Source organism: Sturnira hondurensis, unplaced genomic scaffold (genome assembly GCF_014824575.4).
Source record: "Sturnira hondurensis isolate 20B ecotype Veracruz unplaced genomic scaffold, ASM1482457v3 Scaffold0015596, whole genome shotgun sequence".
In the NCBI taxonomy this organism is placed as follows: Eukaryota; Metazoa; Chordata; class Mammalia; order Chiroptera; family Phyllostomidae; genus Sturnira; species Sturnira hondurensis.
Window position 1 is genome coordinate 22,026,722 of NW_028088227.1, and position 18,741 is coordinate 22,045,462.

Below are 18,741 nucleotides of genomic sequence, written 5' to 3' on the forward strand. Positions count from 1 at the left end.
TGGAAGGGGTGGGCCTTTGTGGTAGAGGCTGTCCTTTGCACTGCAGCGTCCTCTGATTCTACCCACTGGATGCCAGCAGCACCCCCTCCCTGCATTGTGACAGTCAAAAATATCCCCAAACATTGCCATATGTCTCCTCGGGGGTTGAAATTACCCTGCATGGGAGCTACTGTATGGAGGGGAAGTGACACCAAGTGCCGCGGTCCAGCCGCAGCTCATCTAAGGGTCCCTCAAGTGAGAGTAGGTGTTGGCGCTGGGTAACAGGCCACTACACAGCTCAAAGGCAGGTGAAGCACTGTTCCATTTATTGCAAGTATAAGCTGATTTTTTATATTTTCATTTTTGGCATAGATTAACATTACAGGTGCATAGCATGATCAGTTAAGCAGAAAAAATCAATACAAAGGTAACCAGGAAAAGTACGAAAGTTCCCATGGTTTCAATTATGTTAAACAAAAGTTATTTTGACCAGGAAAACCACTAATCAGACAATTTGAAATAGTTCTATGTATATAGTTTAAATGTCTTATTGTTTATTAAAGTTCTCAGAAATTGTCATGGGCAACAGGTATGCTTAGACCGAGCAGAGGTTAGGAAATTCATTATAAGCCTTTGTAATATCTAACTTAGCTATCTATCTTGCTGTCTAAAATGTTTTTTGTATACTGAGGACTCTAACTCCTTGGTAGTAGTTTCTAAGTGCTTAGTTTGTAATAGCTAACCAGCTTCTTCTGTTTTTATGCCTGTCTAATTCTAATTGATATATATTCCTATTCAAGGTAAAGGAGGGGCTGTTACTCTAACAACTCTTTAACAATCAGGGGCTATTTTCTAAAGGGGTTTTTGCTATTCTATGAGGCAGTTCTGTGGGAATACATATTTTTCCCTGAACTGTTCTTTCTTGGGTGGCTTTCACAGGAACAAATAAGTAAAGTACAATGCCTTAATTCAGCCAGGGAGATATTGCTTAGGACTTGAGCCAACTGTTGTTTTTTCTCTGAGAGTGGTCATTAATTCTAGGAGATTCCAAATTATCAGAAATGCAAAGGTTAGAATACTAAGAAATAGTAAGAATAAAAGCAACACCATATATCCACTAATGACACGTCCATCCTGCTGGAAAACACTTCTGTGAAGCCTTTGTCCCCAAGCCGTGACTGTGTCAGCCGACCTGGTTAGCATTGGACGTGGCAACCAAGCCTTCATAACGGGGCAGTGTTGCACACTGAATGCATGATCTTGAGCAGTACATAGCATAGAAGGGAATAATAAGACACACGTTTATTAAACATATTTAAAGGTCATATGGATACCACCAAGCATAGACTGACACTTTTAGAAAAGTTCTCCCCGGGAAGGGGCTTGGTAAAAACAAACCTCCACGGTTATTGCATTTCCGAAGCACCTGTGTTTGGGAGAAAAGTGAAGGGTAGCAACTTTTTTCCTCATTGGTCCCTATTACAACCTAATTGGTTTTAATTGAACCCCTCTGGTTCTGTAAAACAATTATAATTTGTCTTCCCCATGAGAATCCATCATATATTCGAAAACATCTACTCTGTCATTCTAAAGTCCCTTTCCAACATTTTTGGAAAAATAGGAGATAGCTTTAAGTTCCTTCATCTTTCTAATTCCTTTCCCCTAATGGAGCTTCAGTCTGTTGATACTGTTCTTAAATGATGATTCCCAGGATAGGAATGGGAACTTGAGTCAGTCAGAAATGCTTTTGTCTGCAAGAAAAAGTCCAGTAGGAATTTAAACCTTTAAAAATGTGCTCGCAAAATAAGAATTTCAAAGATGGCTGACGGCTGGCATGAGCTCAGCTGCTCCAGGACCCCATCTGTCGCTGATCACCAGTCCCACCATTGTTAACATAGAGCAAAAAGGGAGGGCAGCCAGGATATGAGCATTGACAGCGACTGCAACACATGTTACCAATGCAACACAGGAAGGGAACCACTGTCTGTGTGCAGTGTGCATGTATGTACCTGTGACAATGCACTTGAAAAGCCTAGTTGCTTCTTTGGAATAGTATCATAATTACTATTCCACTACCATGTAGTTTGTCTCTCCCTGGTTTTAGATCCTTGGTTACTGGAACCATGTGTTATTTGCTGTTGCACTCTAATATTATTATAGCCTATATACATAAGTAATCACTAAAAGTATTTTTAATATTAACAATGTAGCCCTGGCTGGTGTAGCTCAGTGGATTGAGCATGGGCCTGTGAAGCAAAGGGTCACCGGTTCTATTCCCAGTCAGGGCACATGCCTGGGTTGTGGGCCAGGTCCCCAGTGGGAGACACATAAGAGGCAACCCCACATTGATGTTTCTCTCTCTCTTTATCTCCTTCCCTTCCCCTCAATCTGAAAATAAATAAAACATTAAAAAAATTACCAATGTATATCAATATGTTCTAACTTCAGAAGTGAAATTTTCACTTGTAAGAAGTTGTTTATTAGAATTTTTTGTTTAAAACATATTTATTTTTGATTTTGCACACTGAAATTCTTTGTTTAGCTTCTGGAGGCCCATGAGTTCTTTAGAAAATTTATATAGCGTTTGTGTACATTTATGAAGTGAACCATGGCTTTAATCAGGTTCTTAAGAAATTTGGCTCAAGAAATGTTAAGATCTCATGCAATATAGATTTTTCAAAAAATGATAAATGAGGGATCAAAGGGACAATATTCTGAGAGGAGACAGGGGCTCAGGAAAATTGGATGACTAGAAAAAGCCTATTTTGGAAAAATTTCTGTTTTTTTTCTATGATCCCAAGTTAAAAATGAATAAATAAAAGCATCTTCAATGGCAACCCTGGGTTTCCTGTCAAATTCTGTCGCACAATGGAGACTATTCAAGGCCATAATCTAGAAAAGGTTTAAGAGTCTAATCTCAATTGGATTATGGTCATCAATATAATAGGCACCGGAAGCACTACCAATATTAAAATGGTTTTATTCTATAAATAGGATAAACATGTAATTGACTTTCTACAGGCCCTAGACCCATTTTCACAAAATGCCTTTTAAATACTTGTGTGGATGGATTCTATGGATACATTGAATATGCGGCCGACTGTAGGACCCGTGGTAGGGACACTGGTTGTATGTAGGAGTGAGGTCTGTCACCTTAAAGGAGCAGGCACTTGATCATGCCACATTAAAGAAAGCCAAGTTAAGGAGCCAGACATGTTTGCTACAGAGCACATTTCCTGTGTTCAGAATCCTGATTAGAGGGGCTTTAGCTGCTCAAGAAATGTCCTGCAGACGACTAAACAATTTATTGTTTTTGTATGTGTCTTACTTAATAAATTTTGGAAAATAAAGATGTCCAACTCCACATGTACAACTGACAGCAAAAACTTTCTTTGCAATCTTTGATTGGAAGCCGCCTGAAGTCAGACACTCCTGATCCACATGCGTTAAAATGTTCTTTTCAGGGAAATACTTGCAGACATGAAAAACAAAAAAAAGTTAACAGTGATAAAAATCAATTCATCTTCCCCACCTAAGGAAGATTCCTTGGAGTCAGGGCTGGTGCACCAATTGAATGAGGACTTTATGACTTATTGTTGTAGCTTGCTTGTTTTGTACTCAAATGAATATTGAGGGTAATGATTTCCACTTTATTGTTAACTATTGTGTCTTTAAAAATGTTGTTTTTAAAATGAAAGTTGTTATTGATTTGTATGTAGAAAAGACATTCGCAAAGAGAAATGAACTTGAAAATGTTGATAACCAAACTATACAGAATCTCATGTTATATAATCTTTTACCTTGTGGAAGAATCAAGGAAGGGACTTTGAGTGTTGCTGATTCACACAGCAAAGTCTCCGCCGTAAGACACCTTGCAGATCTGACTCAGTACTCTGGAACCTCCTACTCTCGGAACCCTGAGCCACCTGCTAGAAGACTAACCACATTCTGCTGAAGAGACCGAAGGAAAAGGCTTGAGACCTCATGAAAAGGGAGGGGTGTAGCTGAGACTGACCTTGTAGCCATCCCTGCTAGGACACCAGGCATGTGAGTGAACCTGTCTTGGATCCTGCCATCCAGGCCAACCCCCAGATGAGTCTCACCAACAGACACCAGGCAATGTCAAGGGCAGGCATGTGGTCCAACTGAGCCTTGATTCATGAAATCAATAAGCTGTCATCCTAAACATCTAAATTGTAGGATGATTTGTTAAGGGCAATATATAACCAGGGCACCTTTGATAAAATTGTAATTTAATTGATTGAGAACTTTTATTCACTTATTTATTGCCCACAAAAGATTTCTTAGCTGCAGTTTGGAAAACATTGTTCCAGGCAACAGATTCCCCCATCCATAAACTCCTATTCCTGTTGCCCCCATTTTCAACCTTGTGTTTTGCTTATTCTTATCACTGTGGCTGCAGGTTCTTGCTTCCGACCAAGCTTTTCAGCTAATGGTGGCTTTGACTCATGGTGTTTATATTAACCTCTTGTCTAGCAGCCCGAGTGACTCTCTGTCAAATTCAGTTTCGATGGTCTTATTCCAAGACATTGTGCCAGGTCTAGTAACGCCGATTCTGTGTTTTCTTTATGGTACCCCTTGTACTGTGTGTGGCTTCAAAAATGCAGTCTTAACCTGATTATTCTACTTAAGGATCTAACGTGATAGCCTTTCTAATATTCCTCTGTACATTGAGGTCCTTCCTTGTTTTCATTTTCTGTAAGTATAACAAATTGCCACACATTTAGCAGCTTCCTGACACCGATTTATTACCTCACAGGGCTGTGGATGTCTGGGCTCAGCCTGGCCCAGCCGGTCTCTGCTCTGAGCATCACCAGGTTGGATTCAGGGCTGCATTCCTTCCTGGAGGCTCTGAGGATGAATCTGATTCCAAGCACCTTCATGTTGTTGCTTCAATCTAGCTCCTTGCAGTTGAAGACCTGAGATCCCTGTGTCCCTGCCAGCTGTTTCTCAGCTTTTAGGCACTACCTGCATTTCTTCACTTGTGGTTCAGTTTCACAGCAATCAAGTTCAAAATCCTTTGCAGGCTTTGGAGTTCTCTGACTTCTGCCTTTCTCTTCTGCTCTGAAGAGTTCAGATGATTACATTTTTCCCTAGCCCTCCCTGGTTAATCTAGGATAACCTTTCCATTTTGAGGTTTGTTGGTTAGTGGTATGAATCCCATCTGCAAAAATACTTTCACAACAATATTAGCGTTTGATTGGATAGGGAAGGGATGGAAATTCTGGAGGAACATCTTTGGACTCTGCCTTCTACAACACGTCATCTCACAAACTGAAGACCTGTTTCCACATCAAGGAGCCGAGTTCTTGCCACCACCCACCTGTCCTGGCTTCCCCACTCTCCTCAGCTCACCCTGGCCTGCTTTCTGTTTAAAATATCCATGTTACGTGTTTAACATAGTTCCATTATTTTATTTGGTCTACTTGCAGAAATATCATGGGCCATTTCCTGAACCCTCTTAATAATGATTATCTGCCTGGAGTGCCATCTATTCCTTCGTCCATTCATTCATTGTAAAACTTCTTATTGGGTACTTATCGTACGCCAGGCACCTAGCAATAAGGCAATGAAAAAAAACTCAGAGGGTGTGCCCTCGAAGTTTTGATATGTACACTTGCTTTAATATATTTATATAGATAGGACATCAGATATGTACACATAAGTATATAATAAAATTTCAAGTGTGAATAAGTGCCATGAGGAATGATGAAGGTGGAAATCTTCAGGGATGGCCTCTCTGAGAGATAACACTGAAGCAGAGACTTGCAGGGAGAGAAGTAACAAGCCTCTAACTGGGGGAGAATGTTCTAGGCTAAACTCTCTGGACAGATTTCATGCTTAGTAGACTGACAACAGAGACAGCAGCTGGGGCGTTGGAGTGGGGACAGGGGGAATAGGAGAGGAAGTCAGAGAGGAGGAAACCTGTCCCCAGGGGGCTTTGAAGGTCGTGGAAAGTAACCCTTGTTATTCTACATTAAGAAGACATGAGATACATTTTTGCAAAGAAGTTAAATGATCTGACATTTTACTGACCGGTCTGGCTGCTGCAGGAAACAGGAGGCCCTGTGTGGAGGCATTTCTCGTTCAGAGTGGGGAGGTGGTGGCTTGGAGAGAGGTAGCTGTGGAAGAGCTAAGACGTGCCTGTTCCGTCTGACATACCTACAGTGGGTCACGGCTCCAGCCACATCTTCACTTACATAGGCTCTGTCTATTGTATCTCATCCAGTTCTTACGTCTGAGCTCTCATCTCAAAATGCCTACAATGCGACTGAGATGCAAGGAGCAAGAGAAAACGTCTTTGGCGTTTTGGCAAAAACATAGCAAAGAGGCTGGAGAGCAAAGGAACAATCTGGATACATTCTCTGCAACGTCGAGTAGGCACTACACTTCCTCGGAACGTGAGTAAGTTAATGGTTCCCAACACTTTTGCAAAAACAGAATTTTTTTTAACTTCAGACTAGTTCAGCCACTGTTTTGTGGAGTCTACTTACAAGCAGTTAAGAAAGATGTTTTCCTGCTCTCTGGTATTTAGATGCTTTTAATAACAAATAGCAACTATAACAAAAGGTCTGCAACTACAATTACAGTCAAACCCCAATGAAAGCTGAAATAGAAAGACAAAATGCTGTAGGCATCTAGCAGTGGAAAGGGAAATCTGTGTTACAGCAAATACATAAATGACTTCCTGTCAGAGTGAGGTCTTTGACAGCTTCCTGTCTTCTTTCATCCCTGGGAACTGTCCCAGAGGATTAATCCTTTGGGGATTTGATTCTATTAGCCATGAACGGGCCATGGAGGGAAACTGAGGAAAGCGGAGCTACACCCCTTTGTTCGTGTCTACGTTAAAACCAATAATCTTTTCTTCTGTGCAAAAACACTGAACAGATAAAACAATAATCAAGGAACACCCTACTAAATCTAGGAATTAAAGACAGTTTTGACTTTTCAAACATCTGTAGCTGTATTTCTAAACTTCTTTGTTCATTCTACTCCTAATCTAAAATCTACCCCCTGGACCATTTTTATGCCTCTGACCTTGTCTGAACCACCGCATTATTAACTGTGAATGAGTTTGTAAGGTTAAATACCATAGTTTTTTTTTAAATCCTTCCGAGCAATTTACTAGTTTTCTAAATCAAATTGTCTTTCCTTAAACAACGGTCCTTTGTACACCCTGAGCTCTTGCCTCTAGTCCTGCTGCTTGCCCGATTCTCCAGAGTTTCCTTGGCATTTTTATTGGAATTTTAGGACCACCTTGCTTTTACACACATCAGGGCATCTAAACACTTCCCCTCATTTCTCCAAACTCACATAGTCTTCTACCTGCCCTTGAAATCCCTTTATCAGACTCACAGTCCATAAGGATTGGAGACGCTCAATGTTTTAAAATGCCATTAATTGAAAATAGATATCCAAAGTGCTTATAACAGTGCTTGGCACTTGGCAACAGCTAGACAACCATGAACAGTTATTATGATGCGGTGGTCATCCGTAATATTGGAATCCAAGGCCAAGGTCAAGAGGGTCAGGGAGCGGAACACGTGGGAGAAAGTTGGTAAGGTGTTTAGCACAGTGCCTGTCCTAAAGAGATGTTCAACAACTCTTAGCCACGTAGGATGGCTGTTTGTGCATGATGTTTTAAAAGTATATGTGTTTTACATTCTTTCTTAAAAAGCAAGCATCCTACTAAAAGAAAAAATAAAGTTCACAATTCTGAAATGTCATTTGATATGAGAGAGAAATTCAATGTTTGCAGTGCATGCTAAACAGTGATGATTTCAGGTTTAGAAGGAATTGGTATCCTTAGGAACGATAGTGCCATAATTGTGTTAGTGAAAAATAGGCTTTTGCTCATGAATGTCAATTGTTTTTGAATTTCCATGTATGCCTAACCCTTTACACTCTTTAGTTTTACGTGTAGTAAAAGTTTATCTTTGAAAAATAGATGAACCAGGTAGATTATGTTGCTTGCTCTAATTTAATAGCAAAATGTGGATGCCAGACAGACTTAGGGGGTGGTAAGAAGACTTGAAGCAATAGCTCCATAGTCCTTTAAGACAGAGAAAGTGTTCCTTGTCTGTGCCACAGTGAAGGAGAGATGGTAGAAATTACAGAGAGCCTGAAGTTTCCTCTAAGAAACTAAGACCTGGCTGGGTTCTATTGCTGTTATGAGAATATATAAATTAAATGGACAANCACTCTTTAGTTTTACGTGTAGTAAAAGTTTATCTTTGAAAAAATAGATGAACCAGGTAGATTATGTTGCTTGCTCTAATTTAATAGCAAAATGTGGATGCCGGACAGACTTAGGGGGTGGTAAGAAGACTTGAAGCAATAGCTCCATAGTCCTTTAAGACAGAGAAAGTATTCCTTGTCTGTGCCACAGTGAAGGAGAGATGGTAGAAATTACAGAGAGCCTGAAGTTTCCTCTAAGAAACTAAGACCTGGCTGGGTTCTATTGCTGTTATGAGAATATATAAATTAAATGGACAATAGTTTCCAACTCTACAACATTACATGCAGTACATACTTTGACCTAGTTTACAGTTTACATTTATTATGCTCACTGAAACCACAAAGCCGATGTTTAATTTTACAGTTTAAAGTCACACAGAGGGAAATGCTTTACAAAGTAGGATATTGTTCCTCCATGAAAAATGTTACAGTACAGGCCCCAAATGACTCGGTTCAAGCGATTCCCCTGAATAACAGAGCTTCCTGGAATGCAGGCTGTGAGACACAGTAATGCTTTCAGTAGTTGATTTCAGTTTGAAACTTGCCAAGGCTGAAGAGACATTTACATGAGACCCATTTTAGTTTTCCCCAAAGTGTTTCTTCAAGTGGTTTGCATTTACTGAACGGTGCCATCGCTTCTGACAATCTGGGCTAATACGCAGCTTGTATTTTACTACTTATAGATAATATGCAAATCTTCAAAGTTTTACTATGTCTTGAAAGCACCATTCAAGATTTCAAAATCTTGCTTCTACCTGCTTAGGTCTATTACCTGAGTTTACTCACAGACTCTAATACAGAGATCAACTCTTGGTGTCACTGCTCCCATGACTTTGAACTTAGTTCTGCAATAGTTCTGCTTAGTTATCTGGAGTCTATTTACAAGACATGTGCACGATTTTCTGACAAATATGGGACTCAAATGTAAGCAGTGTCTGTCAACTCCTGCCTTTGCATCATGCCTGAGTGTACAATGCAAAAACATCACCCCGAGACGATAGCTGTTTCCTAATCCAAAGTCTGGCCTCACTAAGTCAACACACTACTATTCTCAATACGCTCTCAGTGTGGGGTGAAGTGGTTCGAATATGTCGTGAATTGTTAAAGCGAAGGAAGACTGAGCTAAGCTAGCCCAGTGTTTACGATGGGCATAAAATGTGGCAAAGCTTAAAGTCAGGCAAAATATAAACAGGAGTTTGTGTGTGCATAAGAACCAAACGAGTCTGTTTAAAAGGAATGTTTGACAAGAACGCCGATGTCTGAGTAAGTGATGAGACATGACACATCTCAAAGTCTGCTGCCCCAGCCTGCCGCTCTTCGAGTTTTGATGTCTCCTGAAACATCTTCGAGGTACGTGTCGTGTGTCACTGAACCCTGCTAAACGAAATGACCGTCAGATGCAATCTCCCTACTTTGAGTATCAAGTTGTGCCCAGCCTTGACAGAAAAACAAAAACAGAAAAAACCCAAAAACCAAAAAGCAAAACAAAAACCAAACTTAGTTCTTTCTTGACAATGGAAAAGTCACATAGAATAAAATAGTGACTCAGAAATACTACGTTTGACTGTTGATCGCTGAAGATGTTAGCATCTCAGGAATAAAAGTATAATTGTTCATTGGATGTGTCAAAGGAAAATGGGGGAAAAAGAGAATGCCCTGTGTTATTCATAAGTCAGTTTTTCTCACAGTGTTAGATCTAGATCACTTCCATGTGACGGTGCCTTATAGAATGATGGGCCATTATTTGCTTTTTCATTTGACCTATGATGGTCCATATGGACCAGTTGGAGCTATGGGACAAGGACCACAGAAAGCAAACTTATTGGTAAAGTTTTGCTAGAGTATTAGGACTGTGCATTTAACTGGGTTAGCTAACATGTACTCCTATTCTCTCTTGAAAACAGCATCTTCTGACAATGTATTCCACTATTTTTTTCCACCTTCATTGAGAGTTATGGTATTGTGGCATCGGAAACACATTTACCAGATTAAATACTTTTCTGGTCTGGGCACATGTCTATCTCCATTTCTTTTCTTTCACTGATGCATGGGTTTTACTTCAATATGTCTCCACATGTTAATTGACCAGAACACAATTATGCATTATAGATTGATGTATTTCATGATTGTATCACTTGAAGAGTCATTTCTGTAGTTCCTTTTAGCAGAAAACTATTAGGAAGATTGCTTTCTTTCCCTCAGTGAACTAGTGAGTTAGATTGATCTATCTGTTAAACAGTCTAAACCTACCGGTTTTGGCAAATGAGAAAAATGATAGAGAAAACATCCAAGTTCCTTTTCTGTACATCTAAATGATAGACCACCTTGACATTGGACTTGGTTCTATTACAGCTTTGGGTGACCATTTCTGTACTCATGGTTATTCATTTATTTGAATGTAGCTTTGAAATTTCAAAAAATGTATGGTATTTTTATGGTCTCAAATTTAATTATAGAGTGGTAATATTTACCATTCAAGCCAATGAGATTTCACCCTCAGCCATGAACTATTAACTAAATTTGGTCATTGTTACACTCAATTTTAGTTCACAAATGGTGAACTCGAAGTCATAGCACAAGTCCTGGGCCTCTTTGAATCTGGCTGTTGTCTTAGAAGCTATGACAATGACTTTGATAATAAGGAAGGAGTCCATGGAGAAAACATTCGAGTCAGAGGTTAATCTGGTCAGTCGTGTGTCTAAGGGTGCTTTGCTTTATTGCTGCGACCAGATGGTGAAATCGTGGTCAGGGGCAGGCTAGTGTGATCAGAGGAGTCCCTCCGCGTCACTGGTCCTGTTATCAGTCCATGAGAGACATTGGTAGAAGTAAGAAGTCACCTTTCATCAATGGAGACCCCATGTTGGTAGAAACAGCCATGACAACTGACACTGGAATCACTTACACCCAATTTGTTTGCTTTCATCTATAGAATCCTGCAGATACCAGAGACTAAGTGATATTAATTTTCAAGGAGTGTTTCTAAAGCAGCCAAAGACAATATTTGGTTTTATTATAATTGATATCACTTGCAGTTTTCACATAATCCATCAACAGCTCTTTGTCCAAGAGTATCAGTGACATGAGTAGAGCTGACTCTCACTGTGCCTTAGCTTCAGGGGGCTGCCAGGCTCTCTTTGTGCCCAGGTTTGAAACTTGGACCACAGTTGTTTGAATAAGTGTTTTTCTTATCTGTGACTTGAAAAAATTAGAATTAATGGATACTAATAGTCATGAAAGATTAAGCTTAACACTTGCTCAGAAAGGAAAACTACAGTATCAGAACAAGGATCCATGAGAAATATACACATGTATGCCTGCTTCACACAGAAAGCTTTTTGTAAAAAAAATACAAAAGCAAACAGTGCTATATATCATGTAAACTTACAAAGTGTACTTTATCCACAAACATGAAGCATAAATTAAAAAGTAGGACAACAGCAAAACATTTTAAATATAGAATTTGCACATATTTTTGTTAAATAAGAATAAATAATTTTATCACACAAATTCACATACCAGTTGCAAAAAACAATAAATTATTTTTTCAGTGCTGCAACTTTTTGTTTGTGATTAATCCCTTAATTCTTAGTTTAATGGAATAAAACTGTTTCCACAGGAAGGCAAAGTAAGTTGAATTTGTTGAATAAATTACAATGCCCCTAAATCCCTAAACAACCAAACAGGGCTTAATTTGACCTTTTCTCTTCTAGAAGAAGTAAGTCCTATTTTGGGGGGCTTCCACTGTATTTAATTAAACTTAACCTGGAGTGTTTTGTGAGGTTAAATTCTTACTAACCTGAGCACTTTTAGACAAACTCTTTTTTTGAGGAAGTAGCCCCTAACATCATGAATCCTAGACTTTTTATTTGAGGTGCAACTACATAGATAGAAGGAATAGTCCAAAGTCAAGCTGGACTGAATTAGATTGATTGTGTTATAGAGGATTTTCCCTTTGCTTATCATTCTTTATATCTATTATCAGTTTCTCTGAATTTCAGTTTCCAGTCTGTATTCTTTTTTCTCAGGAGTTTAGATATACATTCTTTAGTCAATCTATTGATACTCATACAAAAATAAAAAAACACCAAAAAACTAAAGAAAATTCTTTAAAAGCATGTAATAGTGGTTTATTCATTATAAGCTCTCTAGGATTGTTCCAATGAAAAGGATAAAACTTCATGATTTGGGGGAAAATGAATCTTTAATAAATCATATTAAAAATCTATGAATCAAGCATTGAGAAGAATAGGAGACAATTGTGTTTGCTCTTTAATTATCTTTTAATGGTGCCTTCAATATATCCACAAAAGATAAAATAAAACTTGGTCATAGTTGGGTTACTTGATAAAATTATTTTGAAGATTGGAAAAGATAACATTGGCCTCTCTAATAGTTCTCTCTGCATAGTCAAATGATCAGTTGTAATTTTAATTCTTTTCCTGACCAATTTGCATAGCTCTGTCCCCAGCCCTGATACCTGGTTCACCTCCATCGAGAGTAGGTTGCCAGTCTTGTAAAGACCTCATTTTGCTAACTGATAATTTATTAAGAAAAAAAAATGACCACCTCTCCAGCAAAGTCAGTGTATAAAAATCCAAAAGATGATTATCAGTTTCATAAAATAACTATTTGTTTTACCAAATAATTTCTTAAGAAAATACTTAAAACAGTGAGACATCCATTTTCCTGGCCCACTGAAATGAATGTGATATAGCAAGATGAATTACATAGTTCTTTTATATTAAAAATATCTCATAATAAAAATAAACTCTCATGAGCTTAAGGGAACTCAAACAATGGTCCCCTAACATTCTTATATGCAAATCTTTACAATAGGCACATTTGGTATGATTATTATACAATTTTATAAAAACAATTAGCTTTGTGATGTTTCACAAAGGAAAAGAAATTCCAATGAAACAAAACACCTTCCATTTTTTAAACTGTGGGGTGAAGGCATACAGTTCACTGTCTAAAAGAAATTTTTAGGCATGTAATTGCACAAAATTTCTATGCCTATCTATTCAGACCTACAACCTACTTAGGCTATGGAAACAAAAGTAACAAACTTCTCAGAAATCATCATATTTCATCACTCAAACACTTACTGGTGCAACCAAATGCTCTCTACTTGGGAAAAACCTGAAGTGCAGTGTCAGTGTACTTGGATTGTTTTTTTAATGCAAGGAATTATTGCCTGTATGGTGTGGAAACAGTCTTATGAGTAGCCTTTTTTTTCTGCACTAACCACATTAACAATAATCACTTCTAGAAGTGGCTAACTACCAAATGAGCTCTAATCCTCCCATTACACTAAGTCAACAAGATGTAGAAAACCTTGTAGGTCTTACAGACCCCTTTAACAAAACAAACAAACAAACAAGCAAACACAAACACATTTTCAAGGCTTGCTGGTAAGAGGAGTACCAGTATTTAGAGCATTGAATGTGATCGGAAAACTCTTTGCTGTGTGTATATTACATGTTGTGAGATATCAGAGGAGAGTCATAGGGAGGGAAAGCAACTGGGGAAACAGAAGTGGAAAATGCAGGGAAGTATGTTTTTTTCCTTTTACATTTCAGCACAAGGACACCAATGGTTAGACTTTGAATGCCAACAACATACACACCAATTCTACGACCTAGTTACGCATTAATTTGGCAGGCTGCCTGAGAAAATGCAGGCTGTCATATGCTCCAGACCCGTGTATGTATTTAAATGAGATACACTGGGATCCTTTTACTTTTTAAAACTTCTCAGAAGATGCGTGCTGTCAAAATGGTTTTTGACTAAAATCTTATCTCCTGTTGTCTGAAAGTTTACTAAGTCTTATTAAAACAGCAGCAAGATCTTAATTTCCAGTAAAACATCCACAGCTCTTTCCAGAAACTGGAAGGAGTTAGAATAGCTGCAGACCTACTTTGGTCAAACACTTTTTTTATAGAAATATATATATATGTACACACATATATTTTTAATAGAACCAAGTGATATAAAGTGACATACCAAGGGAGAATGTATTTACAAACAGTAAAAAGAAGCTACTGTGTATTGTGGGTGAAAATGGTTACAGTGCCTTTGAAGACATTCTGTAAGAGGTAGGTGACAAGAAGGAGAAGGTTGTTCTTCCGTTGTCAGATGGTGCCTGACTCTACATTCATCAGTGTTTTCCATTCTTGAAGGCCCAGGGGATGTTTGCAAACTCCCAGGTTCTTCTAGATTCCAGGGTCACCACTGTCACATGGAATAGTGCACTTCTTCATTTGGTCGCAGAGAGCAGATTCTGCCCATAATCGGACTCCTGTTGACAATGCCACCGAAGGGTGACTTTCTGTGCTGTAGGTGGACCTCGTGTTCAGCACGACTGATTGTGATCAATCATCCAGTTACCTCTGCATCAGAGCATAACCACAGGCTAACATTTCTTTAGCAAACATTGCTTAAAGGCAGAAGGCCTCTGAGAGAGAAGACATCCCTTGGCCAACTTCCGGTTCCCGTCCTGGCACTGAACGGTCCGGGTGTGCCAGCCTGTGTCACAGGACCTGGAGCAGGCAAGCCACGGGCCTGTCACCCACTGCAGCTGTGTGGTGTGCGATCCCACTTTATTGCTGCCATGGCTGGTGACTGAGTTTACTTTCTGAGTGGACTTCTTGGGAACAAAAAAGCTGTAACGGACATCTAGTGCTTTAGTCGGGTCTGTTGCAAGGATCTGCACTATTAGAATTTCTTTTGTGGCGGAGTAGCCCATCCCATGCAGGAAGTCATCTCTATGGCTCCAGCCGCTATAGTTCATGACTGTTCCGTTGATGTCAACGATCGTTTCTGAAGTGGAGATCATGTACTTTCCATTGATAAGGTACTCACCATTTTTCTTCTTCAAGGCTAAGTAGGCAGTGAATCTAGTCTGGTCTTTGGCTTTGAACTGTCGGACTTTTATGTGGGTTGCCCCTTCTGGGATTCTCACAACATCAGTGTAACCCTTACTGGAAGCGGGAATGTCCACGGAGGAAAAAAAAAAAATATATATATATATAGAGAGAGAGAGAGAGAGAGAGAAAGAGAGAGAGGAGAGGGAGAGAGAAAAAGAAGTAAACACTTAATTACTCGATAAACCAATAAAAATTCTCTAAAAGTCTTACTTGATTGTAACACCAAGTTTTAGTGTATTTAAGAGATTAGCTTAAAATTGGCTTTAAAAATTCATTTTCTTAAAATAAAACTGCAGTTAGACTAACATATTATATGCATTTTTATTATGATGTTCATAATCAGGATAATGTTAGCAACCTGCCTTTGTTTTAAAAATTTCTACTGACTTCATTTAAAGACTTACAAAACATTATTCATCCTTATTAAATCCTATTATCTTTACAAAGCTATGTTCACCTGGCACAAACTGGCATAAACATAAACACAAACAACAGAAATCTGTCCTCAATCTCATAGACATTTTTAAATTCATGTTTCTCAAACTCGTTTGCCTATTAGAATTGCCTATTACAAATTCTCAATAGAGAACTTGTAAAAGTTTGAATCCCCAGGCCCCAGCCCAGGGGTTTAAATCCCTGACTTTCAGGACGGGGTGTAGACAGCGATGCTCCCAGCGCTCCTCATTGTTCCAAATGTGCAGATTCATTAGGGAACCACAGACTTAATTACTTTGGTGAACTAGAGACAGTAGAGTCTATTGTACGCTTCCATGTCTACTAGAACTCTGGATTTCCTGGACAGGACACAAAACGGAACACAAAATTCTGTAGCTGGGTAACCAGCCTTTACCAGTATCAACAAAAGAAAAAAAAAAGAAGAATCTTTAATGCCTTAGCAGATTTCCCCAAATGCTTAGTGTCTATGTAACATTATGATAGATTGAGTGAGGCTTTAATGTGGGTGACAAGTAAGATAGGTCTCTAGCCAGATGACTTACACGCATGGCCCATGGACAGGAACCAGGGTGGGGGGGTTGCCTGAGAGAGTGGGGGTGCTGGGTGGAGGGGGGCAAAGGGGGAAAATCAGGACAACTGTAATAGTAATAGCATAATGAATTAAATATAATTAAAAAAATAAAGATCCATCACTGGCTGAGGAAAATGGGCAAAGGCCTAAATTTCTCTGATATTCATAAGCCTGTGGCAAACACTAAGAAAGAAAAGGTAATTAAGCAGCAAGGGACTATACCAGAGAGAAGTAGTCATGTATGGCCAAAAGTCTTTGCCTCTATAAGTAATTTCATAGTAAGGAATCCTTTTGTTTTACTTTCTTAATTATTTAAATAGAAATAAGTAAAGTGTGCAGTTTGACTGATGTATGTATAATTTAATTACTTACTTTCCAATTCATACACAAGTTTAGAGGTTTGGAGCAATGGATTCATACACGAAAAATTCACCTGTGTTTCGCTCACTCAGGCCTTTTCCCTGAATTGGAGAGGAGGCTCCCCTACCCATGGGAGCCCTGTTTTATTGGGTGTCTGGTCTACCCTGATTGCCTGACAGGTGTTGGAGCTTCCTACTGTGTGGAAGACCCTAGATGCAATGCTGACAATGTTGTTGATCCATTCAACTCGATCCATCCTTTTCCACTGTTTTTACTGCTGTGATACGCTTTGGGTTACACTACATCGCAGGGCTTTCTTTTGAAGTATCTGCTATCAAGAGATAATATGCAGTCCTACATTGGCTTCAAAGAAAGCCAGAAGGGATGTTGGGATGATTTCTTGCCTTCCATAAAAGTCACACATGGTGGGGGTATATTAAAATGTTTGAACAAATCCGCCCCAGCACTGATATAATGGTAGTGCCGGGCTTAGAAACCAGGCCCCCTGACTCCTCTGCTCCTCTGGCTACTGTGAATGAATACAGTTATTTTCATATAACTATTTGGAATTATGGCTGGCAGGATACGGGGCTCCTGTTTGGTTCAGAGGTACGTCCACAGCACTATCAGTGCCTGTCATGGGTGGAATACATTCATTCATTCCTGAATAGGAAGCATGATGTCATTCTGGTGGGGGGATGTCAGATCCCTGGCTCCTCCCCCTCAGTCAAATATGTGACAGTATCTGCTGATAAGAGCTGTGAAGAAACACAGAACAGCATAAGCAGATGGAGAGTAATGATCGGGATGGGGGTTTTCCTTCGGGGTCGCCACTACCTTGAGCCGTAATACCTGGTAGTCACTGGAAGGACTTCTGGAAGTAGCATGGCTATTCATTGGGAAAGTGGGTTCCAGGCAGAGGACACAGTGCACGTGCACTGGGTTGCCACATTTAAGAGTCTTCGGAAGCCCAGTATGGGTGGAGCAGAGACAGAGAAGAGGATGGTACCAAAGAGACACAAAACATGGCAGGGTCCAAAGCTTTGAGCACCTTATAGGTTACGAAACAGTGAGATGGAGGCTGTTGAGCCAGGGAATGTCATGATCTCTGAGAGGTAGCAAATGACGGCTCTCCCTGCTCTGCAAAGGAGGCTTGGAGGGCAAGGTCCTGGAGACCTTTGGGAAGACTGCTGGGTTGGTCCTGGTAAGAGGGGATGCTCACTGGGCCGGGGCTGTAGTGATCTTGGTGGTGGTAAGGGGCAGCCAAATGCTGAAAATTTGTTGGCAATGAGACAGACATGCTGACGGAAAAAAATGTGAGAGAAAACGAGGAGTAAAGGTGACTTCAACCTTTTGGACTTACACAGTGGAAGGACTGAATTGACATTTACTGACATGAGGAAAATTGAGAGAGGAGTAAATTAAGAGTAGGGTCTTATTTCTGAAGAGGTCTGAACCTGATGAAATATTTTAATATGCATTACCTCACTTGATTCTCAAAGCAATATTAATTTTAAAGATTAATTCCTATCATCATCATTCTACTCTCAAGAATTCTGATAGTAAAGAAATTCAGTGACTGTTCAAGAGGGAATGGTTCTTGAATTACTGAGCCAGAGCTTGATGGAAAATGTTCCTCTTTATAAAGCACACTAAGCCACAGCGACTTATTTGGGTCCTTAAACAGGCCATTTGTATCGCATAATAGAATGCGGGTCAAATCAACCTGCGAGTGGTGACGCTGCTTTCCGCTTGTTGACATCACGAAGCTCATTTTTCTTGTGTGATGTGAATATTCAGATATTGGTTGTCAATACAAAAACCTTAAAATGCTAAACTTAGCATTCGAAAGTAGTGTATAAGTTTATTTGGGAAAATATGTAACATATAATATGTAAGTTATTATCTTATAAAAATAATTTTACTTCTCATTTGGTTCCTGAATCTCCTTCCTTCCTTCCTTCCTTCTTTCCTTCTTTCCTTCTTTCCTTCCTTCCTTCCTTCCTTCCTTCCTTCCTTCCTTCCTTCCTTCCTTCCTTCCTTCCTTTTTTCTTTCTTTTTATTTATTAATTTTTTAATTTTTAAAATTTATTTATTTATTTATCTTTAGAGAGGAAGGGAAGGAAAGTAGGAGAGAAATATCAATGTGCGGTTGCCTCTCGTGCGTCCCGTGCTGGGAACTGGCCT

The 18,741-nt window shown here is 39.4% G+C and overlaps 1 protein-coding gene across 1 annotated transcript in view; it reads right to left on the minus strand.

Annotated features, from left to right (window-relative positions):
* Window positions 1–8,538: 8,538 nt before the first annotated feature.
* Window positions 8,539–18,741, minus strand: part of ADAMTS5 (ADAM metallopeptidase with thrombospondin type 1 motif 5) — a 46,517-nt gene continuing 36,314 nt past the window's right edge. Inside the window, exon 8 of the mRNA XM_037065138.1 lies at window positions 8,539–15,221. Coding sequence (XP_036921033.1) covers window positions 14,654–15,221 — 568 coding nt within the window. The 3' untranslated portion in view covers window positions 8,539–14,653. The remainder of the gene's footprint in view (window positions 15,222–18,741) is intronic.